Source organism: Macaca fascicularis, chromosome 11 (assembly GCF_037993035.2).
Source record: "Macaca fascicularis isolate 582-1 chromosome 11, T2T-MFA8v1.1".
NCBI classification, from domain to species: Eukaryota; Metazoa; Chordata; class Mammalia; order Primates; family Cercopithecidae; genus Macaca; species Macaca fascicularis.
In genome coordinates, this window is record NC_088385.1 from 118,443,314 (window position 1) to 118,469,517 (window position 26,204).

Below are 26,204 nucleotides of genomic sequence, written 5' to 3' on the forward strand. Positions count from 1 at the left end.
TTAGACAACTGTTTTCTACCAGCCGTTCTCTACCTTTCTTCCTTAGCTCTATGCTTTGATTTCTTTCCAGATTTGCCACATGCCCACTTATAAACGAAAGCATTGTAGGACAAATGGGACAAAAAATTTTCAGTTGAATATAATCAGTAGCATTCTTGACCACAAAACTGTAGAAAATGCTTTACAAACTAATTTTTTAAGAGATCACAAAAACTCTATTTTTCTCTAAAGTACTAAAAGTTTTTCCAACAAAAATGCATTAAAATTCCCATTTTTCGGCCGGGCGCAGTGGCTCAAGCCTGTAATCCCAGCACTTTGGGAGGCTGAGACGGGCGGATCACGAGGTCAGGAGATCGAGACCATCCTGGCTAACACGGTGAAACCCTGTCTCTACTAAAAAATACAAAAAACTAGCCGGGCGAGGTGGTGGGCACCTGTAGTCCCAGCTACTCGGGAGGCTGAGGCAGGAGAATGGCGTGAACCCGAGAGACGGAGCTTGCAGTGAGCTGAGATCCGGCCACTGCACTCCAGCCTGGGCGACAGAGCAAGACTCCGTCTCAAAAAAAAAAAAAAAAAAAAAATCCCATTTTTCTAAAAAATTGCCTTACTTGGGTTATTCCAGAAAGCAGATATTTCTTTTTTCTTTTTTTTTGAAACGGAGTCTCACTCTGTCACCCAGGCTGGAATGCAGTGGTGTGATATCAGCTCACTACAACCTCTGCCTCCTGGGTTCAAGCAATTCTGTCTCAGCCTCCCTAGAAGCTAGGACTACAGGTGCACGCTACCACTCCTGGCTAATTTTTATATTTTTAGTATGTTGGCCAGGCTGGTCTTGAACTCCTGACCTCAGGTGATCCACCTGCCTCAGCCTCCCTAAGTGCTGAGATTACAGGAATGAGCCACCATACCCGGCCCAGATATTTCTTTTAAAAAAGTTTGTAATCCCAGCACTTTGGGAGGCCGAGGCGGGCGGATCACAAGGTCAGGAGATCGAGACCACGGTGAAACCCCGTCTCTACTAAAAATACAAAAAATTAGCCGGGCGCGGTTGTGGGCGCCTGTAGTCCCAGCTACTCGGGAGGCTGAGGCAGGAGAATGGCGTGAACCCGGGAGGCGGAGCTTGCAGTGAGCCGAGATCGCGCCACTGCACTCCAGCCTGGGCGACAGAGCGAGACTCCGTCTCAAAAAAAAAAAAAAAAAAAAAAGTTTGTAACAGCACTGTGGAAATCTATGCTTGAATAAATTTAGTAAACCATGAGGCATATTTAGGAAATCAAAACCCACCTCTTTTTGCATAACTGGAGTCCATATCTTTAAACTGTACCACAACAAAGTCTGAACATTTGAACAAGATACTCTCCATTATTTCTTCACGTTTTGGCCCCGAACTGGATTCTGTACTTTTCTCATGTGCGGCATCAAGTACCAAATCACACTAAAATGAAAAACACAAGTAAGTATTCAAAACATTTACAAAATAACATTTGTTAGGAATTCTTTAGCTCATCAAGGTACCAGTTCTTATATGCCTTTGACAAAAATAATCTCAAGAGAACCTGATAATCACATCCTTTTTCCAACGAATATGATTTATTATCCATCATTTAAAAAATCCTCACTTCTAAATGTTTTTTGTTGCTATGGTTTGTCTTAAGTACATTAATAATAATTTTTTAAGAGGAAAAAATAAACCACTACATCCCTCTATTAGTTCACAATGCTTAAAAGTGATTGAAATATTTTAATAAGCACACACATCAAGAAGTCTTTCTGATTACACAAACCAGTCTATAAAATAATCAGTATTTGAAACTGAGGAGTAAAATCATTCAAAGTGGCTTTAAAAACTAGGTAAAGCACTGACTATGAATATGTTCTTTTACTTTGTAAGAAAAAGAAAAAAAAGTAAAAATTACCTTCGGACTGTAGGTTTTAAAAACTCCTTCATATATACCTCCATTTTTCACTTGTACTTCACATTTGGAGCCCTAAAAACATATAATTAATTTATCAAAGAAACAGTATATTATCTGGTCACCAGGGATAATTGTTTTCATTTTACTTTTTATACCTCATCAGGCTTCCTTCAATATTAGGTATTCACTAACAAAACAATACAAAAATTTCAAAACATTAACAATACACTGAACTCTCGAAATTCTTCAGGAGGCTCTACTCAGAGCTTGCAGTACGAATTTTAATACTGAAGCCAAACATGTCTGACCCCAGCTATTTTGACAAAATAATGTACAAAAGACAATCAACTACTAATACTATTTTACACACACCGCAGGGTTAACAAGAATACAGTTGTCTGTTGTTATTGGTAGGGGAATGGTTCCAGGACCTCCTTCAGATACCGAATTACATTATACTTAAGTCACTTACATAAAATGTAATAGTATTTGCATATAACTAAGCACATTCTCCCAAATACTTTATCCCTATATTACTTATAATATCTAATATAATATAAATGATATGTAAATTGTCATACTGTATTGTTTTGGGAATAATGACAAGAAAAACATCTGTACATCTTTGGTTCAGATGCGACCTTGCATCTTTTTTCTCAAAAAAAGAAAAAAAAATTTATTTATTTATTTATTTTTTTTTGGAGAAGGAATCTGGCACTGTTGCTCAGGCTGAGTGCAGGGGCATGATCTTAGCTCACTGAAACCTCCATCTCCCAGGCTCAAACAATCCTCCCACGTCAGCCTCCCAAGTCACAGGGACTACAGGCACGCACCACCAAGCTCGGCTAGTTTTTTTACTTTTTGTAGAGACGGAGTTCTGCCGTGTTGCCCAGGCTGGTCTTAAACTCCTGAGCTCAAGCGATCTGCCCACCTCGAACTCCCGAAGTGCTGGGATTATAGGCGTGAGTCACTGTGCCTGGCCTTTTTATCAAATATTTTTGATCCAAGGTTGGCTGAATTCATAAATATGGAACTCACAGATGCAGAGGACCAACTGTACTGTTACAATGATTAGACTGGATAAAGGGAGTTCTAACCTATTTCTCTAAATCATCCTGACTAAACATGATCTAAGCAATGTTACTTTGACAATCATTTATCCATATTTTAACTTCATGGAATTACTTTATTCTACCCCCAAGGCAGTTTATCCCCAATAATCTAATAACTTACAACAACTGATGTAAGTATATGAACCATCCTCATATTTGCATAGATTCCGTCAAAAGAAATCTGGAATATTAAAAAAAAAAAAAAAAGACTATTAGAAATTAGTACAAATTGAATCTCCCTTATCTAAAATGCTTGGGACCAGAAGTATTTCAAACTGTGGATTTTTTCGGATTTGGGGATACTGCATTATACTTAGTGCTTGAACATCCCTAATTCAAAATGTGAAATTCTAGAGCATTTCTGATTAGGGATATTCAGCCTGTATTTACACTTGCATATAAAGTTAATGTTTATTTTGTTGCAAAATGTTTAGTTAGGTTTATGATATCTTACGTGTATTAAAGGAAGATTCTGTTTATTTAATACTCTGCTTCTGTAGAGAACAGAAGGAACAGAAGGTCAGGTTTTCAAGTGTTATCAGTCATACCAACTAACGATATTTTGACTAAATGTGATATAAAAAAGCAAAAGTCAACTTCCATAAAGGAGGAAGGACACAAACCATAAGGATGGAAGACAAATCAATGGTTGGAGAGGAGGGTTCACTAAAAAGTGATTTGAGGGATTTTGGTGGGCAATGAAACTGTTCTATTATCTTGATTGTGGTGGTAGTTACACTGATTGTATGGATTTGTTAAAACTCACAGAAATATACCCTAAGAAGGGTAAAGTATAAATAAACGGGGTAGGAAGCCAGGTCATACCTTCACAGAAAAACCCTGACTAGGTTCTCCCAGCATATCTGCATCAATGACAGTGCTTAAGTCTGATCAACCACACTATTCCATATTACTACTATATACGTGTGTATCTTCCTGACTCTTGTAAAACAATCTGTCTAATAAAGCCAACGTCTCAAAAATGTGTAATAGCTTCTCATTTATTTCTTCCATTACATGGAACTTATACCGTCTGCCCTTTAGGTCCAGTTCAATTTCATTGGTAACATTCCAAAATTTAGGACCAGAAAGCCAAAGTAGAAAAATGAAAGCAGCAGAAAAAAAGCACATTAATTCAAAATAAAAAGCATAAAGAACTCTGCAGACTCCACTCTTGGTGTTCATAACATGTATCTTGGAGGTTTTTCACTTAGATTTGCACTTAGTCATTTAGAAAAGAACAAATGACTTGTTCTTATTATTACGCATGAAAAAAATACTATTTACAAATGATATGGTTTGGTTCTGTGTCCCCACCCAAATCTTATCTTGAATTTTAATAATTCTCATGTGTCAAGGGCAGGACCAGGTGGAGATAACTGAATCATGGGAGCAGTTTCCCCTATGCTGCTCTCATGATAGTGAGTTCTCAGGAGATCTGATGGTTTTATAAGGGGCTTTCCCTGCTTTGCTCAGCACTTCTCTCTCTTCCCGCTATGTGAAGAAGGATGTGTTTGCTTCCCCTTCCACCATGATTGTAAGCTTCCTGAGGCCTCCCCAGCAATGCAGAGCATGAGTCAATTAAACCTCTTTCCTTTATAAGTTACCCAGTCTTGGGTATATCTTTATTAGCACTGTGAGAATGGACTAATACAACAAATAATTTTACATTTTATGCATAGAATCATTAAAAAAAAAAAAAAACACATGTAGGCTAATAATCATATACTTAAACAGTCAAGTTATCTGTGATAAAATTCAAGAGAAGGGAATTTTTTGCCTTGGCATTTGGTCTGTGGTTAGAGATCATGTTTTAGCTACTAATTTTCCCCAATAAGTAACATTAAAGTTACTCACCGTAGACTGAGGCAGTCCTTTGTTACTGTTTCGACCTCTGAAAAGATTAAATATTATTTTTATTAAATTCAACAGGCTAAATAAGCTGAAAAATATTTCCAAACTTAAAATATAATTCCATTCAAATAAAGGAGAGGCTATCTGTGGGAAGAGCTCACCTAATATTAAGTCTAAAGGTTACCTAAGGATGGCTCTACCTGTGCACTGCTTGTCTGGAGACTCAGAATGGGTAGGGGTCATAGAAGGAAGGAAACTAGAAATAATCAAACTTTATCAAAATCAAATAAATAAAGTAAAATAGCCTACTGGAAGAAAAAAACTAATGTTAAACGCAAATTAATAATAATCATAGCCAGGCATGGTGACATGCACCTCTAGTCCTAGCTACTCAGGAGGCTGAGGCAGGAACACCAGAGTCCAGGAGTTTGAGGCTGCAGTGGGCTATGATCATTCCACTGCAGTCTAGCCTGGGCAACAAAGCAAGACCCTGTCTCTAAATAATAATCTTTACTCCCAAAGTAGCCAATCACTGTTATAAAGAGCTACTCCGAAGCAAAATACAGATTATATTTTTGATTTAACTAACACAGATGACTGACACCAAGCCACTTCCCATATTTCTCCCCCATCTATAAAAGAGAAACAGGCTGGGCACGGTGGCTCATGCCTGTAATCCCAGTACTTTGGGAGGCCAAGATGGGCAGATCACGAGGTCGGGAGTTCAAGACCATCCTGGCTAACACAGTGAAATCCCATCTTTACTAAAATCAAAAAATTAGCTGGGTGTGGTGGCATGTGCCTGTAGTTCCAGCTACTAGGGAGGCTGAGGCAGAAGAATCACTTGAACCTGGGAGGCAGAGGTTGCAGTGAGCTGAGACCGCCCCATTGCACTCCAGCCTGGGTGACAGAGCAAGACTGTGTCTCAAAAAAAAAAAAAAAAAAAAAAAAAAAAAAAAAAAACCCAAACAAGAAAAACAGGTCATATGATTACAACCGCAGGGGAAAAAAAAAAAAAACTGAAAATAAGCTAAATCATTCAAAGCACTTTCATTTCTAAATAATATGTGTCTATATGTGTGGATTGTTATAACAAGTGCCTTTCCTTGCCAACTCTCTCCCTCAGAAAAGATGCAGTACACAAAATTCGGCTGTCAAGTAAAGATGAACTCTATTTTTATGTGAATTACAGAATATAATACAACCTAAAGCTTATTCCACTGAAAAAGATTAGGGCCCTTAGAATAATTTAAAAACACCGTTAAAGTGAAATGTTACATTTCTCATAAACATTAGTCATGACAATAGGACTGGAATCTTGTTTTAATAAAATAATCACAGCACTCAAACCAAAATTCAAAACATTCAAGGAAAAGCACAATTCAGGGTCCAAAAAGTCTAGTAATATGACTGGTCCATTCCTGGAAGAGTACTCTAAACATTCTGAAGGCCAGTCCCAGCTTGGTCTCCAACTCTGTCACTTTCCTTACTTTCTTCTCTCATCCAGAAAACAATGACTTGAATCAAATGATATCTAGGATTCCTTTCATTTCTAACGTTCTAATTCTGTAACTGTTTGCCTCAAACATGGCACAGAGATAAACTTCTGAAGTCTAAGGAATACGACTAATAATTTATCTTTCATAGATCTCACTACAAAAAAAGACACCATACTAAGTACCTCACATGGAACATGTCTAATCTATCACCTCTACCTTACAGGTGAGGAAACTGAGCCTTACCAATCAAATATCTTGACCAAAATCATCCAATTCATGCGCAGTAGAGCTGGTATTTAAACCAGGTATATCTGATTCCATGTCTAAGTTTTTCATTTCTAGGTTATGCTGCCTCTTTGAAACTGTATCACAAGGAATAAACTACCTCATCTAACAGAAATTCTGTACTTTTTCAAACATCATTTGAATTCATGGCTTTAGTGGGGGGTAGCGGGTGGTTACTTATAGCCTGTACATGAAGGCAAAAATGCCTAAATCTTACTTAGAAGGATGATCTGGTATCCTGGTGGTTGCTGAGATGCCAAGTTACAAAACCTTGAACAAATGCCACGAACTGTCCTTAAATTCATATGGCCTCCCTACAAAGCTATATAAAAGACTTAAAAACATAATCCCCTTTAAATAAGTCACATTGTTCTTTTTAGTGATTATGTGGTTACATCTTTAACTAATAAAAAGTAATTGTTTGACCATGGAGTTTACTCAACAGAACATATCATTCAACCAGGAAAGTATTATCATATAAAAAACAGTACAGAATACAGAAACCACTGATTTCCACTGATCTATGACATGGTTGGACACCCAAGAAGAATGTTAGCATATCGAAGCAGTATTCTCTGAAATCCATTAAAGTCTAAATTCTTGTTTCTTTTTGTATCCCTTCAAGTTATGCTTCACTTTTAATCTTTTCATTAATATCTCAAACCAAGTATTTTACTATTTAATAGAGAAACAAATACTGAATTGCAATAAAAAAAGGCCAAGAGCACATTTTAGACCTAAGTATATTTATGGTTAGATAGATCAAGTTTAACAAAACACTAATATCCAGGACTCTATGCTTTCAATAGTTGCCGAATATGAAATTCAAGTGTGACTTAAAATGTCAGTCAAATTAATATAAAGAAATTTACATGCTGAATGTGGTAGCTCATGCTTGTAATCCCAGGACTTTGGGAGGCTGAGGCAGGAGGATTACTTGAGTGCAGGAGTTTGAGATCAGTCTGGGCAACAAAGCAAGACCCCGTTTCTACAAAAAATAAAAAATTAGCCATGTGTGGTGGCACAAGCCTGTGGTCCCCGCTACTCGGTAGGGAGAGGTGGGAGGATCACTTGAGCCCAGGAGGTCAAGACTGCAGTGAGCTGTGATCATGCCACTGCACTCCAGCATGGGTGACAGAGCAAAACCCTGTCTCAAAAAATAAGTAACTAAATAATAATAATACAGAAGGGAGAAATCAATGGGGTTGTAAATCAAACAAGAATGGTATGAGCTCATAACTATTAAAGCTGGGTGATAGGTGTTCAGGGGTTCACTTTACCATTCTACTTTCAAACAATTTCCCTTAAAAAAAAAAAGAAAAGAAAAAAAACCCACCTTCTGATGTGATACAATAGGATAGACCTAATCAAGTTTACGGATCTACTACCAGTTTACGAGAAACATTAAGATGGAAGGATATATTAACTGATACCATGAGGTTACTCACAGTTTAAATCCAGAATGTAGTAAATGCAACATAAAAAATGACAGTTTTTCTTTTTTTTTTTTTTTTTTTATTTTCTGAGACAGAGTCTCACTCTGTTGCCAGGCTGGAGTGCAGTAGCACAATTTGGCTCACTGCAACCTCCGCCTCCTGGGTTCAAGCGATTCTCCTGCCTCAGCCTCCAAGTAGCTATGACTACAGGCGAGCGCCACCATGCCCAGATATTTTTGTATTTTTAGTAGAGACAGGGTTTCACCATGTTGGCCAGGATGGTCTCGATCTCTTAACCTTGTGGTCCACTCGTCTCAGCCTCCCAAAGTGCTGGGATTACAGGCATGAGCTACCACGCCCGGCCAAAGATGACAGTTTAACAAATAAATCGGCCGGGCGCGGTGGCTCAAGCCTGTAATCCCAGCACTTTGGGAGGCCGAGACAGGTGGATCACGAGGTCAGGAGATCGAGACCATCCTGGCTAACACGGTGAAACCCCGTCTCTACTAAAAAATACAAAAAACTAGCCGGGCGATGTGGCGGACGCCTGTAGTCCCAGCTACTCGGGAGGCTGAGGCAGGAGAATGGCGTGAACCCGGGAGGCGGAGCTTGCAGTGAGCTGAGATCTGGCCACTGCACTCCAGCCTGGGCGACAGAGCGAGACTCCATCTCAAAAAAAAAAAAAACAAAAACAAACAAACAAAAAACAAACAAACAAAAAAAAACAACAAATAAATCACGTAGTACAAAAACACCATAGGAGGAGAACTTATAAATTTTAAAATACATATAAAAGCAATACATAAGCTGGGCGTCATGGCTCAGGCCTGTAATCCCAGCACTTTGGAAAGCCGAGGTGGGTGGATCACAAGGTCAGGAGTTCGAGACCAGCCTGACCAACATGGTGAAACCCCGTTTCTACTAAAAACACAAAAATTAGCTGGGCGTGGTGGCACGCACCTGTAATCCCAGATACTTGGGGAGGCTGAGACAGGAGAATCACTTTAACCTGGGAAGTGGAGGTTCCAGTGAGCCAAGATTAGGCCACTGAACTCCAGCCTGGGCGACAGAGCGAGACTCCATCTCAAAAAAAAAAAAAAAAAACTTAATGCGCTTAAAATTGTTGAAATGGTGTATTACATATATTGTACCAAAATTTAGGAGAAAAAAACTCACAATCTCTTCCCAAAGAAATTTCATTTGCAACAAGGTATGAAAGAGTTCATGATGCTTTCAAAGGCACTTGGTAGGAGGAGATTGGTAGAATCACTGGAGATAAGTGCTAAATTGTAGCTTGCCAAAACTAGGGAAAGAGAGCTGGGAGGACTCCTCCGTGGATCAGAACAAATTTAAAACACTGATCTCAGAAACTATCCCTTCAAAGAAGCTAAAATTTGATCAGATCAGTCTGTGGAGCAGTTTATGCCCCAAAGCATCACTGAAAAACAATGCAGGCCCTCCACATCTGAGGATCTCACACCCTCAGATTCAACCACTCGAGATGAAAAACACTTAAAAATAAATACGATAAAAACAAACACATAAAAAATATATAACAACTATTTACCTAGTATTTACACCATATTAGGTACTACAAGTAATCTAAAAATGACAAAGTATACAGGAGGATGTGCACAGGTATATGCAAATACTGTGCCATTTTATGAGGGACTAGAGCATCCATAAATTTTTATATCCAACAGGGGGGTCCTGGGACCAATCCCCCAAGGACACCAAGAAATGACTCTATAGCATCATCTAGTAATTAGTGTAGCTTAACAGCTGGGTACAGTCGGGAAAAGAGACAAAGCCATGCCAAAATCACTGTGATTCCAGAATGATGGTAGGCATACCCAAGGCTGCATCCCAAGAAAAGCAGCATCAGATGCGTCACACTGTACGGGGAGGGAAGAAGGATAGAACACTAAAATCATTCAGCCAGTCATTAGACAAATAAGCAAATAACAGTAACAACCACCCCCCCCAACCATAGGCTAATGAGGACCAGTATCCAGAGTTACTACATTATTCAAAATGTCCAGTTTTCAACAAAAAATGACAAGACAAGCTAAGACACAGGAAAGTATAACCCCACCCACTGGAAAAAAAAGTAGGCAATAGAAACTGCTTGTATAACCAGATGTCTGATTTAGTAAGAACTTCAAAAGTGGTCACTATAAACAGGTTTAAAGAACGAAAGAAAACCATAATTAATGCAGTAAAAGAAGGTATGATTGGCCAGGCACAGTGACTCATGCCTGTAATCCCAGCACGCTGGAAGGTCAAGGTGGGCTGATCACAAGGTCAGGAGATTGAGACCATCTTGGCTAACACGGTGAAACCCAATCTCTACTAAAAATACAAAAATTAGCTGGGTGTGGTGACATGCACCTGTTGTCCCAGCTACTTGGGAGGCTGAGGCAGGAGAATCGCTTGAATCCACGAAGCAGAGGTTGCAGGGAGCCAAGATCCAGCCTGGATGACAGAGCAAGACTCCATCCAAAAAAAAAAAAAAGATATGATTATCATATTGCATCAAATAAAGAATATTAATAAAGAGAAATTATTTTAAAGAAACCAAATGGAAGTCAAGTTGAAAATACACTAACTAAAATGAAAAATTCACTAGAGAACTAAACAGATTTGAACTGACGAAATAACAATTTTGCAGACTGAGACAGATTATGCAATCCAAAGAACAGAGGGAATAAAGTATGAATAAAAATGAACAGTCTCGGTCGGGTGCAGAGGCTCACGCCTGTAATCCTAGCACCTTGGGAGGCCAAGACGGGTGGATCACGAGGTCAGGAGATGGAGACCATCCTGGCTAACACGGTGAAACCTCATCTCTACTAAAAACACAAAAACAAAATTAGCCAGGCGTGGTGGTGGGCACCTGTAGCCCCAGCTACTTGGGAGGCTAAGGCAGGAGAATGGTGTGAAAACAGGAAGCGGAGCTTGCAGTGAGTCGAGATCACGCCACTGCACTCCAGCCTGGGCAACAGAGCGAGACTCTGCCTTCAAAGAAAAAAAAAAAAAACAGTCTCTGGCCGGGCATGGTGGCTCACGCCTTAATCCCAGCACTTTGGAAGGCCAAGGCAGGTGGATCACCTGAGGTCAGGAGTTCAAGACCAGCCTGGCCAACATGTTGAAACTCCATCATTACTAAAAATACAAAAACTTAGCCAGGTGTGGTAGCAGACGCCTGTAATCCCAACTATTCGGGAGGCTGAGGCAGGAGAACTGTTGAACCCAGGAGGTGGAGGTTGCAGTGAGCCAAGGTCGTGCCACTGCACTCCAGCCTGGGCAACAGAGCGAGACTCTGCCTCAAAAGAAAAAAAAAAAAAAAAGAACAGTCTCTGGTCGGGCATGGTGGCTCATGCCTTAATCCCAGCACTTTGGGAGGCCAAGGCAGGTGGATCACCTGAGGTCAGGAGTTCAAGACCAGCCTGGCCAACATGCTGAAACTCCATCATTACTAAAAATACAAAAACAGCCAGGTGTGGTAGCGGACGCCTGTAATCCCAACTATTCGGGAGGTTGAGGCAGGAGAACTGTTGAACCCAGGAGGTGGAGGTTGCAGTGAGCCAAGGTCGTGCCACTGCACTCCAGCCTGGGCAACAAGAGCAAAACTCCATCTCAAAAAAAAAAAAAAAAAAAAAAAAAAAAAAAAAATCATAAAAAATGCTACATTAGCAAATATTCACTTGGCCAGGCGCAGTGGCTCACATCTGTAATCCCAGCACTTCAAGAGGCCAAGGCAGGTGGATCACCTAAGGTCAGGAGTTCAAGACCAGCCTGGCCAACACGGCAAAACTCCATCTCTACTAAAACTACAAAAATTAGCCACGTATGGTGGCACATGTCTATAATCCCAGCTACTCAGGAGGCTGAGGCACAAGAATCACTTGAACTCAGAGGCAAAGATCATGCCACTGCATTGCAGGCTGGGCGACAGAGCAAGACTCCATTTTTGTTTTTGTTTTTGTTTTGAGACAGAATCTCCCTCTGTCGCTCAGGCTGGAGTGCAGTGCCGTGATCTCGACTCACTGCAACCTCCACCTCCAGTGTTCAAGCGATTCTCCTGCCTCAGCCTCCCAAGTAGCTGGGACTACAGGCGTATGCCACCACGCCCAGTTAATTTTTTGTATTTTTAGTAGAGACAAGGTTTCACCATGCTAGCCAGGATAGTCTCAATCTCCTGACCTTTTGATCCACCCACCTCAGTCTCCCAAAGTGCTGGGATTACAAGTGTAACCACCATGCCCGGCCTCCAGACTCCATCTTAAAAAAAAAAAGAAAGAAAATATTCACTTGCCAGGTACAATGGCTCACGCCTGTAATGCCAACTAATCCAAAGACTGAGGCAGAAGGACCACTTGAGACTCAGAGTTCAAGACCATCCCAATCAACTTCGCAAGTCTCCATCTCTAACACAGTTTTAAAAAACAGTCAGGTGTTATGTGGGTGTCTGTAGTCCCAGCTACAGGTGGGAGGTTCACTTGAGCCCAGGAGTTTGAGGCTGCAGTGAACTATCATCATGCCACTGCACTCTAGCCTTGATGACAAAGGACTCTATCTCTTAAAAAAGAGAAAAAGGAGGCCTGGTGTGGTGGCTCACGCCTGTAATCCCAGCACTTTGGAAGGCTCAGGCGGGCGGATCACCTGAGGTCAGGAGTTCGAGACCAGCCTGACCAACATGGAGAAATCTCATCTCTACTAAAAATACAAAATTAGCCGGGCGAGGTGGCACATGCTTGTAATCCCAGCTACTCAGGAGGCTGACGCAGAATTGCTTGAACCTGGTGGGGCAGAGGTTGCAATGAGCTGAGATTGCGCCACTGCACTCCAGCCTGGGCAATAAGAGGGAAACTCCGTCTCAAAAAAAAAAAAAAATGTACACAGAGTGATGGAAGAAAGGGGCATCACCACTTGGTAACACCATAGTAAATAACTGTTTCAGGCAAAGTGTTCATAGACGCTAAATATAGTAAGGGAAAGTAGAAACAGAGTATTTATATAACCACAAAGTAACTCCCCACAAGATACTGATGAAATGACAAAGTGAAAAATAACTTTATAGTGAAGAAACTTAGTAGACACAACCCTAACCAAGTGATCAAAGTTAACAACCCCAGTAATGGGACAAATATATATAATGCACTTTCTGATATCATGCAATGAGAAAAACACACAAATCATTTCTGTTGTATTCCTGCCAAAAATAAATATCTGAATCTAATGATAAGGAAACCTAAAATAAACCCTAATTGAGAGACAGTCTACAAAATAACCTATAATCTTCAAAAGTGTCAAGTCATAAAAGACAAAGGAACTGCTATGGATTAAAGGAGACCAAAGATACACGATAACTGAAGGTAACAATCCTGGATTGGTTCTTGGACAGGGGGAGTAAATATATATATTCTACATATATATAGGTACATATATATGTAAAATACAGATATATAGAATACATATATATGTACACATAGCGCATATACATATATGTAGAATATATGTATTTACTGGTTCTCGGACCAGAAAAAAATGTTGATTTGTTGACTGTTTTAAAGGACATTAGAAGAAAAGGTCTGTAAACAGCATAACAGTGTGACACATATTAATCTCCTTAAACTGTACTGTGGTTTTGAAATAGAATGCCCTTGTTATTAGGAAATACAATTTGAAGTATTTAGGGCTAAAGAAGCATCATGTCTCTCATATGTTTAATAAGGTAATTTTTATTTTACATTAAACCTTATATATACAAATACCAATACAGAGAAAACGTAAAGGTGAATATGGTAAAATGTTACTTGAAGAATGTAGGTGAAATATATGAGAATTATTTGTAGTATCTTTGCAATTTTTCTAAAAGTCTAAAATTATGTGTAAGCAAAATATTTTTAATTGGAAACTGTAAGTGATATGACTTGTTAACTCTACTTAGTGCACTGTCCAACACATTTTTTAAGTAATAATACTTAATCCTACTCAGCCTTGAAACTCAAATGCCATCTTTTCAGGAAGCCTTCCTTAGATTATCTCAATCAAATACACAATGCTGTTTTCAACTCTCCAGTTTAGATCTGTATTATAATTACCAGTGTATCTGTCATATGCCCACTACTCAGGACCATCACCTGACCGTATTATGCTTCTGTGAAAATCAGAAAATGATGCCTCTTCCAGGGGGTCATAGCCCCACATTAGGGAAAACAGTGTGGTTGGCAAGCAGTGTCTTTGTGAAAATTAAAAGGAGGCACCAGAAGCACATAGATATAGCCACAAAGGCACATTGTGTGGCCAAAGAAACAACTTGATTTCAACATCCATTTACACTTGGTCAGGAACTCTTGGACAAATGAAAACCTGAACAACCAAGCTTGGCGAAAGTATCTTTCTACCACTACCAAAATTAGCAGAGGAATCATGCCTCATATGATATACACTCAGTAAATATCCAATGAATTAACAGCCCAATCAGAACAGGGGAAAGAAAAAAAGAAGAAAGTTAAAAACTTTCCATTTCAGGCCAGGCGTGGTGGTTCACGCCTGTAATCCCAGCACTTTGGGAGGCTGAAGCGGGTGGATCACGAAGTCAGAAGATTGAGACCATCCTGGGTAACATAGTGAAACCCCGTCTCTACTAAAAAAACAAAAAATTAGCCGGGCGTGGTGGCAGATGCCTGTAGTCCCAGCTACTTGGGAGGCTGAGGTAGGAGAATGGCGTGAACCCAAGAGGCAGAGCTTGCAGTGAGCCGAGATCGTGCCACTGCACTCCAGCCTGGGCGACAGAGTGAGACTTCATCTCAAAAAAACCCCCACAACTTTCCATTTCAAAGCAATCAATCTTTAAGTCAGGGGTCAGGAAACTACAGCCCACAACCTGTTTTGGTCTGGCTTCTGGACTAAGAATGATTTTTAAGTTATTCAAGAGTTGCTTATGGTAAAAGGAATTTGAGGGGAAATGGAAGAAAAAAAATAGTAAGGATTGTTTAAAGAAAAAAGGATATGCAACAGAGAAGTTATATGGCCTTAAAGCCTAAAATACTTATTATCTGAGACTTTACATAAAAAGTTTGCCCATCCTTGCACTGAAGAAAAAAAAAAAAAAAGAAACCATAGCTGCAACAGCAACACAACAATTAAAAATCAAGCAGAGCCAGGTGCAGTAGTGCAGCCTGTAGTCTCAGCTACTCACAAGGCTCAGATGAGAGGATCGCTTGAGCCCAGGAATTAAAGGCCAGTCTGGGCAACATTACAAGACCCTTTTTTTAAAAAAATGAAAGATAAAGTTGTTTATTATTTTACATGAATCAGTATTTACTACTTCTGCATGGGGGCATTTCTGGTAAAGACTGGAAAACCTGCTAGACAAACTCTGTAAGAGCTGTAACACTCTAGTACTTCTTTTCTCTTTTGTAGAGACGGGGTCGCACTACATTGCCCAAGCTGGTCTCCAGCTCCTGAACTCAAGTGATCCTCCTACCTCAGCCTCCCAAAGTGCTGGGATTACAGGCATGAGCCACCATGCCTAGCCTCCAGTACTTACTTCTAAAATAAACTGCTGGATAGCATTAAATTATTTTCATGGAAATTTAATGCACACACAAGTAAGAAATGTCATGAAAGTCCCCATGTTCTCATTTAAGTAATGCTTCATGGCCGGGCGCGGTGGCTCAAGCCTGTAATCCCAGCACTTTGGGAGGCCGAGACGGGCGGATCACAAGGTTAGGAGATCGACACCATCCTGGCTGACAGGATGAAACCCCGTCTCTACTAAAAAATACAGAAAGCTAGCCGGGCGAGGTGGCGGGCGCCTGTAGTCTCAGCTACTCGGGAGGCTGAGGCAGGAGAATGGCGTGAACCCGGGAGGCGGAGCTTGCAGTGAGCTGAGATCCTGCCACTGCACTCCAGCCTAGGCGACAGAGCGAGACTCCGTCTCAAAAAAAAAAAAAAAAAAAGTAATGCTTCATATTAAAATTTGAGGTTGATCCACCTACTGAAGAAAAAACGGTATTTTACTAGTGTACATATGATGGCAATACATGCACACCTCATTTTATTCTGCTTTGCTTTATTGAAATTCACAGATGCTGCATTTTTGACAAGCTGAAAGTCTGTGGAAACCTAGAGTCGGGCAAGTCCATTAGTGCCGTATTTCCAGTAACATGTGCCTTCTTTGCGACTGTGCCACATTTTCATAAATCTCACAATATTATCAAACTTTGCCCAATTGTAATACTTTACAATTGTACCTGTTAGAATACAGATTGTATTTTACAATAATTGTAAATAATAATTTACAATTATTATTGTGTCTGTTATAGTAATCTCTAATCTGCAATCAGTAATCGTTGACATTACCCTGATTTGTTTTAAGGCACCACAAACTGTCCATATAAGACAGCAATCTTAATAAATGCTGTGTGTTATGACTACTCCACGAACCAGCAGTCAGCTTGTCTCTCTCCTTTCTCCTCGTGCCTCTCTATTCCCTGAGACTCAACAATATTGAAATTAGGTCAATTAGGCCAGGCGTAGTGGCTCACACATATAATCCCAGCACTTTGGGAGGCCAAGGCAGGTGGATCACTTGAGGCCAGGAGTTCAAGACCAGCCTGGCCCACATCGTGAAACCCCATCTCTACTAAAAATACAAAAATTAGCCAGAAGTGGTGGTGGGCGCCTGTAATCCCAGCTACTCCCAAGTCACTTGAGCCCAAGAGGCGGAGGTTGCGGTGAGCTGAGATCATGCCACCGCACTCCAGTATGGACAACAGAGAGTGAGATGCTGCCTCAAAAAGAAGGGGAGGGGGCTGGGCGTGGTGGCTCACACCTGTAATCCCAGCACTTTGGGAGGCCGAGGCGGGCGGATCACGAGGTCAGGAGATCGAGACCACCCTGGCTAACAGAGTGAAACCCCGTCTCTACTAAAAATACAAAAACTTAGCTGGGCATGGTGGCGGGCACCTGTAGTCCCAGCTACTCGGGAGGCTGAGGCAGAAGAATGGTGTGAACCCGGGAGGCAGAGCTTACAGTGAGCTGAGATGGCGTCACTGCACTCCAGCCTGGGGGACAGAGCGAGACTCCGTCTCAAAAAAAGGGGGGCGGAGGGGAGGAGAGAGAGAGAGAAAGAGAGACAGAGAGAGAGAGGGACAGAAAGAGAGAGGGAGAAAGAGAAAGAGAAAGACAGAAAGATATTCTGTAAGGTTACTGTTGCCATTCATAGTCATTCTCTGATGGATCTGGGCAAAATAAATTGAAAACTTTCTGAAAAGTATTCATCATTCTAGATGCCAAGGAAAATGCCATCCATGAGCATGGGAGGAGGTTAAAACATCAATATTAGCAGAGTTTTAGAGGAAATTGTTTGTTTGTTTTTTTAAAGGTGGAGTTTCGCTCCTGTTGCCCAGGCTGGAGTGCAACCTCCGCCTCTCAGGTTTAAGCGATTCTCCTGCCTCAGTCTCCCGAGTAGCTGGGATTATAGGTTCCCGCCACCATGCCTGCCTAATTTTTGTATTCTTAGTAGAGACGGGGTTTCACGACGTTTGTCTGACTGGTCTTGAACTCCTAACTTCAGCTGATCTGCCCTCCTTGGCCTCCCAAAGTACTGGGATTACAGACGTGAGCCACTGTGCCCAGCCAGGAAATTGCTTATAATCCTCATGAATGATTTTGCGGGGTTCAAGACGTCAGTAGAGCAAGTAACCGCAGATGTGGTAAAAAAAAAAAGCAAGAGAACTAAAATTAGAAGTGGGGTCAGAAGATATAACTGAATTGCTGCAATCTCATGATAAAACTTGAATAGATGAGGAGTTGCTTCTTATGGATAAGCAAAGAAAGTGGTTTCTTAAGATGGAATCTACACCTGTTGAAGCTGCTGTGAGCACTGTTGAAATGACAACAAGATTATTAACATTCCAGAAACAGGCCAGGTGCGGTGGCTCACGCTTGTAATCCCAGCACTTCGGGAGGTTGGGGCAGGCAAATCACGAAGTCAGGAGTTCAAGACCAGCTTCACCAATATGGTGAAACCCCATTTCTACTAAAAATACAAAAATTAGCCTGGCATGGTGGCATGTGCCTGTAGTCCCAGCTACTCAGGAGGCTGAGGCAGGAGAATCACTTGAACCCAGAAGGCAGAGGTTGCAGTAAGCTGAGATTTCGCCATTGCACTCCAGCCTGGGAGACAGAGCGAGACCCCATCTCAAAAAAAAAAAAAAAAAAAAAAAAAAAAAAAGAACTTGAGGTCAGGAATTCAAGACCAGCCTGGCCAACATGGTGAAACCCCATCTCTACTAAAAAGACAAAAATTAGCTGGGTATGGTGGCGTGCACTCGTGGCTCCAGCTACTCGAGAGGCTGACACAGGAGAATCGCTTGAACTTGGGAGGCAGAGGTTGCAGTGCGCCGAGATTGTGCCATTGCACTCTAGCCTACGCAACAGACTCTGTCTCAAAAAATAAACGTACATTTTCATATGTTTGTCTGTCTTATTCACTGTGTTAATTAACAAGCAAAACAATATATACAAACAATCTAATGCATCCTGATAACTGACAAACATTAAATAATCTAAGAATAAAATTACCTTCCATTATTGTTTCAACAACTGGGGGAGGCCAGACGTAGTGGTTCACACCTGTAATTCCAGCACTTTGGGAGGCTAAGGAAGGTGGATTGTCTGAGGTCAGGAGTTCAAGACCAGCCTTGCCAACATGATGAAATCCCCTCTCTACTAAAAATAAAAAAATTAGCCGGGCGTGGTGGCACACGCGTGTAATCCCAGCTACTTGGGAGGCTGAGGCAGGACAATCGCTTGAACCCGGGAGGCGGAGGTTGCTGTAAGCCAATATCATGACAATGTACTCCAGCCTGAGTGACACGGCAAGACTCCGTCTCAAAAAAAAAACCAAACAAAAAAAAAATTGGGGGGAAAAAACGCTGCAATTTCTACTGGTACTGTCACCATACAATATAAGTATATAGCTTCATGTCTTTTTATTTTTCACCATTCTGCTCATCCATCACCATTTTTCAACACTACTCCTCTATATGTCCTTCAGTAGTTTCTAATGCTATTTCAACAAGGTCTGGGTAACAGATTTTTTTATATAATCAAAATATTTCATTGATCCAGGTTTCTAGAATCACACTGGTTGTATAGAAGTAACTAATTTTCTTTGGCATAAGGGTACTACATACCTCTAACCCCCTTCCAGTAAAACTGTAAGAATGCTCTTCCCTCCAGCTATTCACACGGCTGCCCCTTTCTTGTTAGTTACCAACTTAAATGTCACCTCCTGAGAGAGGCCTTCTCAAACTATCCCATCTACAGCAGCTCCCCAACTACTATTATGTCTACCTGCTTTAATACTTAAGTAACTAATATTTAGTACATCAATTAGACAATTAACTAAAATCTAGAAATCAAGTTCCACCTCTCAAGGTTAACTCACTTAGGTGAGTCATTTTGTTCTTCCCATTTCAGGCTTCTTGTTGTTGCTGTTTAAATTATTATTAGAAAGGGAAATCCTATACCACTTATTGAATATTTTCTCCCTAAAAAGATGAGTCAAATGAAGTGGCAGCAGGGGGTGGGCCATGACAACCCAAACATAGTAAAGCTAGAGGTTTTTTGTTTTTTTTAAGCAAACTGAGGTGGGAAGGCAACTCTAAATTCACACAGAACTGCCAGATTATAATCATTTAGGATCATTGTTTCAAAACAATTACCATTCACACAAGAACTAATATCAGCATTAATTGCTTGGGTTCAAATTCCGACCCCATCACTTCTCAGCTCTGTGGCCTTAATCCTGTGACTTCAGCTCTCCGTGTTTCAATTTCAACATCTACGAAATGAAGATAAAAATAGTACCTTCTCAAAAGAAAAAAAAATAGTATCTTCTCATAAGGTTGTGGAAATTAAGTAATATTCCATACAGACAGCATAGCTTAAAACAGTGCCTGGTACGTTAAGTGCTTAATAACTGCTAGCTAATATAATTATTTTCCTCATATTCCAGCATAAACTAGAGTAGTAAAGGAGAAAAAAAGGCCAGTTGCAGTGGCTCACACCTGCAATCCCTCTGGGAGGTCAAGGTGAGTCCAGGAGTTTAAGACCAGCCTGGGCAACATGGTGAAACCTCTTCTCTACAGAAAAATTTAAAAATTAGGCAGATGTGGTGGATCATGCCTACAGTCCCAGTTATTTGGGAGCTGAGGTGGGAGGATCACTAAGCCCAGAATGTCGAGGCTACAGTGAACCAGGATCACACCACTGAACTCCAGCCTGAGTGACGGAGCAAGACCCTGTCTTACCACCACCACCACCACTCACACCCTCTTTATATGAAGTTTTACCCCTTCAGTGCCTTTACCCCTTGAGTCTCTCTAGAGAAAGGGATAAGAGGCTTAGTCATGAAGCCATGAACAATTAGATCTACCTAGACACACCAAAAAATCCAAACAACTCCAGTAGAAAAGGATCTTAGGGCTCTAGTCCCATGCTGTCCAACAGAACTTTGTGCAATGATGAAAATGTCCTATGTCATGTTCTCCAATATTGTAGCCATTAGGCATATGTGGCAGCTAAGCACTTGAAATGTGGCTAGTATGGCTGAGGAACTGAAATATTTAAATTTTACTCAACATAATTTTAAATTTAAAGAACCATGTGTGGAAGTAGCCACAGTACTGGACAGTGCCCATTCCCATTTTCTCAATTTCTCCAGATAGCAAGCCACCCACCTTCCACGGCATTCATATCACCTCTGACTTACACACCAACAATGCTTCCTGACAGGAAACTCAAGTCTCTCCCAATGATCTACCCATTGCTCATAAATGTATCCCTTCCTGGAGGCCACAAAACAACTGTATTCCCCTTCAAAAGACTATCAGTGGAGGAGAGGAGAGTATAGCTGACACAAGGTTGGCCATTTACTGATAATTGCTAAAGCTGAGTGACAGGTACATAAGATTCATCCAACTGTTCTCTTTTTAAATACATTGAAATTTTATATTTTAAAAACCTTATTAGTGTTTACTTCAAGCTCATTTCATTTTCTAACTGAAACATATTCTTTCAAATTTGTTTCCTTACTTTTAGTGAGGACCCCCTCCAATTCTTTTATCACACTATGAACCAAATTTTTTCTACATACACCAAGTATATAGCATCCCCGTGGTTTAGCACAAACTCTTCCCTGCCTGAACTTCCTCCTCTCTTACATGGCCTCACTGAAAACTGCGTATCATCCTTGAAGATCCTTCTCAACTCTCACCATTTTGAAGCCCTTTTTCTTCACTGCCCACCCATGGCAGTCCCCTCCCAGTGCTACCAGTTTAAACTATCTGCACGCCTGCCTTCTCTACATTGGGTAACCTGGAAGCACAGATAATGTTTCATTCATCTTTGTCTCTGTACTAGTCTGACAGCGTCAACTGTGTAATGAATTAATGAATATACAAACTCAATGAAATGCTAAACTGCATCCATTCATACTGTACTACCCCAAGCCCATCAATACCACTTTTCAACCTTAACTTGCTGGTGTAGTTACTACTGGTTTCCAAACACGCTAATAAGAACAGCTAAAAGTTACTGAGCACTTATTATTTGCCAGACACTGATTTAAGCGTGTTACACGTTTAATTCATTTAATCCTCTTCCATCCCCTTTTTACAGGGGAAGAAACTTAAGCTAAGTGAAAATAACTCGCCTTACATCACCAAATATGAAGCAGCAGGGATGCGAATACTAGTTGTAAAGTCCCTGCTCCTGTGTACAATAAAGAAGTCAAATCATAACGATCTCAAACACAAGCTTCCAATCCCAAAATTCAGATTTGGGAAAAGGGATTAGGATGCGAAATAGGAATACTGACCTGTAAAAAGAAAAAATAACTTTAGGCATTCTCCATAAAACAGTGTGAGGGAAAATGGTAATCTTTTTATTCTTGTAATTTATAGTAAGCTACTATTGAATAAGAAAGCTAACTTGTACCAGACAAGGTTAAGTTCTACAGGAACTCTTTTTTTTTTTTTTTTTTTTTTTTTTTTTTTGAGACGGAGTCTCGCTCTGTAGCCCAGGCTGGAGTGCAGTGGCCAGATCTCAGCTCACTGCAAGCTCCGCCTCCTGGGTTCCCGCCATTCTCCTGCCTCAGCCTCCCGAGTAGCTGGGACCACAGGCGCCGCCACCTCGCCCGGCTAATTTTTTGTGTTTTTAGTAGAGACGGGGTTTCACCGTGTTAGCCAGGATGGTCTCGATCTCCTGACCTTGTGATCCGCCCGTCTCGGCCTCCCAAAGTGCTGGGATTACAGGCCTGAGCCACCGCGCCCGGCCAGGAACTCCTTTTTAATTATTAGAATTAGTTTCATGGAAGATTTGGGCTAGATCTTAAAGGGTAAGTATGAGGATCTCGAATGGCAGAACAAGGATGGAGAAGCAAGCAAGAGGCAGACGCTGGGCACTGAACCTCCACAAGCAGTGAGGAAGGAGACCATCTTGATTTAAATGGAGGTCTTATTTTTGAAGAGTTAATGGGAAACATGATCAGAAAGGTAAAATGGAGTTCTACCAGGGGTCAGCAAATGCCCATGGGCCTATGGCCTATTTTTATATGGCTTAAAGCTCAGAACATTTTTTACACTGTAAAGAGCTTTTAGGTCAGGCGCGGTGGCTCACGCCTGTAATCCCAGTACTTTGGGAAGTGGAGGTGGGCAGATTACCTGAGATCAGGAGACCAGCCTGGCCAACATGGCGAAACCCCATCTTTACTAAAAATACAAAAATTAGCCGGGCATGGTAGCATGCACCTGTAATCCCAGCTACTCAGGAAGCTGAGACAGGAGAATCGCCTGACCCCAGGAGGCAGAGGCTGCAGTGAGTCAAGATTGTACCACTGCACTCCAGCTTGGGCAACAGAGCAAGATACTGTCTCCAAAAAAAAAAGAGCTTTTAAAGTATGTAAAGAAAAACATGCAAACACTCACAAAAAGGGGACTATATATGGCCTGCAAAGCCTAAAATATTAACTATCGGGCTGGGCACGGTGGTTCACACCTGTAATCCCAGCACTTTGGGAGGCTGAGGCAGGTGGATCATCTGAGGTCGGGAGTTTGAGACCAGCCTGACCAAAATGGTGAATCAACCCCATCTCTATTAAATACAAAAAAAAATCAGTCGAGCATGGTGGCACATGCCTATAACCCCAGCTACTTGAGAGGCTGAGGCAGGAGAATCGCTTGAACCCGGGAGGCAGAGGCTGCAGTGGGCCAAGATGGCACCAATGCACTCCAGCCTAGGCAACAAGAGCAAAACTCCATCTCAAAACAACACAAAACAAAACAAAACACAAATTTACTATCTGGCCCTTTATGAAGTTTGCCAGGCCTTGGATTAGGTCATAGAAAGCTGTGGAGAAGACTCCCTCAGGCTTGGGAATAGGGTGATTTTTAAGCAGAGGGGTTACCCAACACAAGTAGAGTTGAAGCCTAACAGCAAAAGGTAGGCTAGGCTAAACCCATGGATAAAATCAATGTATCGTAGTAATTAACAATAAAATGTACAACCACCTGATATTATTGTTTGGCCCAAATAAATAACAGTATAGCCAGGAATTTGCATAAAGCCACAAAGGAAAGAAATTATTTCCTCAACTATTACATTCATTCCCTCTGGAAGACTAACACGTACTGCTGAAGTCTTGTTCAGTGTCCTTCTAGCCCCAGACTTTGCAGCCTACCAAAATGGACTGAGACAGGGAAAGCGTGGACAAGTGAGTTCCATACTCTAATTTTCCTACAAAAACATCCTAAGTGGTGTGTGGGTTCTTAGATCAAGTCGCAAACACATTCACAGCCCATGATATCGTACAACACTACTTTTAGTTCAAATTAATTATGAGTAACAATGGACTATCTGCCAAAATAGGCAGCTGCAGAAAACTAACCATCATTTATGATGCTGTTTCCAAATTTCAAAATTAAAAAAAAAAAAAAAAAAAGAATTATAAATAAACTTTTTGACTGAAACTCACTGGCAGAGAACTGCCAGGACTAAAGCATGGTTGACAGAAGAAATTTTATGGTGGACAATATTGACTGGATTGTTTTCTTCTTTTTTTTTTTTTTTTTTTTTTTTTTGAGATGGAGTCTTGCTTTGTCACCCAGGCTGGAGTGCAATGGAGCAATCTCAGCTCACTGCAACCTTCACCTCCCAGGTTCAAGCGATTCTCCTTGCCTCAGTCTGCCAAGTAGCTGAGATTACAGGTGCCTGCCACCACGCCTGGCTAATTTTTTTGTATTTTTAGTAGAGATGGGGTTTAGTCATGTTGGCCAGGCTGGTCTCAAATTCCTGACCTCAGGTGATCCACCCGCCTCAGCCCCTCGAAGTGATGGGATTACAGGCATAAGCGACTGCTCTCAGTCTTCTTCACTAATTTTTAGTGGCTTTTGTCATATCTCTATATTACAGGCAGTGGAACAGTTATTAAAAAGCAAAGACTTTGAAATCTCACAAGGTTAAAAATCTCAGCTTTGTCACTTCCTATCTCTTTGACCTAAGGGCAATTTCCTTAATTTCTCATATTCATCACTTCCTCATCTGTAAAAAGGATATGGCACTACCAGTCTGACAGGCTGGGCTGTTATAAGACTTAAAAGATATACAAGTAATGCTCTTGGCACAGCTCTCCTGAAACCTAATAGGCACACAATAAATGGTATTTATTTTATTACATAACATTTATTACATAAATAAAATGTTCATCATCTCTTTTCACATCATAGATAGCTAAATGTGGTTTTTTTCTTCAGAAAAAATGGCCACTACTACCACTTGGCTCAGAAATGCTAGTTTTTTTCTAAAATGTTTTATATAGAAAAAATTTTAATAATCAATAGACATTCTTATATATTTCCTCACCCTTTTAGATTGGGTTAAAAAGTATGGAGACTTCCAGCCGGGTGCGGTGGTTCACGCCTGTAATCCCAGCACTTTGGGAGGCCAAGGCAGGCAGATCACGAGGTCAGAAGATCGAGACCACGGTGAAACCCCACCTCTACTAAAAATACAAAAAATTAGCTGGGTGCGGTGGCGGGCGCCTGTAGTCCCAGCTACTCGGGAGGCGGAGGCAGGAGAATGGCGTGAACCCGAGAGACAGGGCTTGTAGTGAGCCGAGATCGCACCACTGCACTCTAGCCTGGGCAACAGAGCAAGACTCTGTCTCCAAAAAAAAAAAAAAGTATGGAGACTTCCTATAGCATTTATAGACTATGAATAACTAAATTCCCTATCTGTCACAAATGTAAATTCCTCGTTTTCTTTATTTCTTCCCTTTTTTTTGGCAGTGGGGGGATAGGGTCTCTGTCACCTGGGATGGTAAACAGTGGCTCAATCATAGCTCACTGTAACCTCGAATTCCTGGGTTCAAGTGACCCTCCTGACTCAGCCTCCCAAGTAGCTGAGACTATAGACATCCACCACCATGCCCAGCTAATTTATTTTTGTAGAGATGGGACCTCACTATGTTGCCTAGGCTGGTCTTGAATTCCTAAGCTCAAACAGTCCTCTTCCCTTGGCCTCCCAAAGTGCTAGAATTATAGGTGTGAGCCACTGCATCTAGCGAAAATTCCTCATTTCTTTCCATTTTTCACATTGTTGAAGTATAGTCCTTCACCCAGAGAAGCTAGTGACTCAAGTTCCTGACTGATTAAAAGAAACTAATCATAACATTTTTTAATACCATCACTAGTTTTCTTGTCCTGTTCTCACTTGCATATACCTTTCAGAGATCCAAAACACAATGATAGTAACTCATTCATTCCATCTCTGCCACTTTGAGTGAATCTGAATAGGTCACTTAACCTCTCTGGGCCTTCATTTCCTCATGGGTAAAATGGGGACAGGATAACGGATGATCTAACAGGGCTATGTGGTAATCACATGAGATTATGTATGCCCTGGGAGAATAAACTCAGGGTAGGGCCCGGTCCACTCAATCCTGTTTCCCTCCTTTTTAATTATGACCCTAATCAATTTTTACAAGCTGAGGTCAGAAAGCTTCTCAAACATACTTATTTTTGT

The 26,204-nt window shown here is 41.0% G+C and overlaps 1 protein-coding gene, 1 long non-coding RNA gene and 1 other non-coding gene across 52 annotated transcripts in view; all 3 read right to left on the reverse strand.

Annotated features, from left to right (window-relative positions):
- The window catches only part of ATXN2 (ataxin 2), a 151,989-nt gene that overhangs the window by 100,564 nt on the left and 25,221 nt on the right, over positions 1-26,204 (reverse strand). For all 50 annotated transcript variants that reach the window (XM_074007852.1, XM_074007853.1, XM_074007850.1 and 47 more), the window contains exons 2-5: positions 4,886-4,922; positions 3,150-3,209; positions 1,917-1,988; positions 1,285-1,435 (exon numbers count right to left, since the gene is read on the reverse strand). In XM_074007852.1, the coding sequence (XP_073863953.1) occupies positions 1,285-1,435; positions 1,917-1,988; positions 3,150-3,209; positions 4,886-4,922 (320 nt within the window). The remainder of the gene's footprint in view (positions 1-1,284; positions 1,436-1,916; positions 1,989-3,149; positions 3,210-4,885; positions 4,923-26,204) is intronic.
- On the reverse strand, positions 10,833-23,403 carry LOC141408112 (uncharacterized). Its single transcript, XR_012420659.1, has 2 exons — positions 23,270-23,403; positions 10,833-10,944 (listed from the first exon to the last, which is right to left on the reverse strand). It is a non-coding gene; the product is annotated as an uncharacterized lncRNA (long non-coding RNA).
- LOC123567760 (U7 small nuclear RNA) lies at positions 15,447-15,509 on the reverse strand. The gene has a single exon (XR_006690863.1). It is a non-coding gene; the product is annotated as a U7 small nuclear RNA (small nuclear RNA).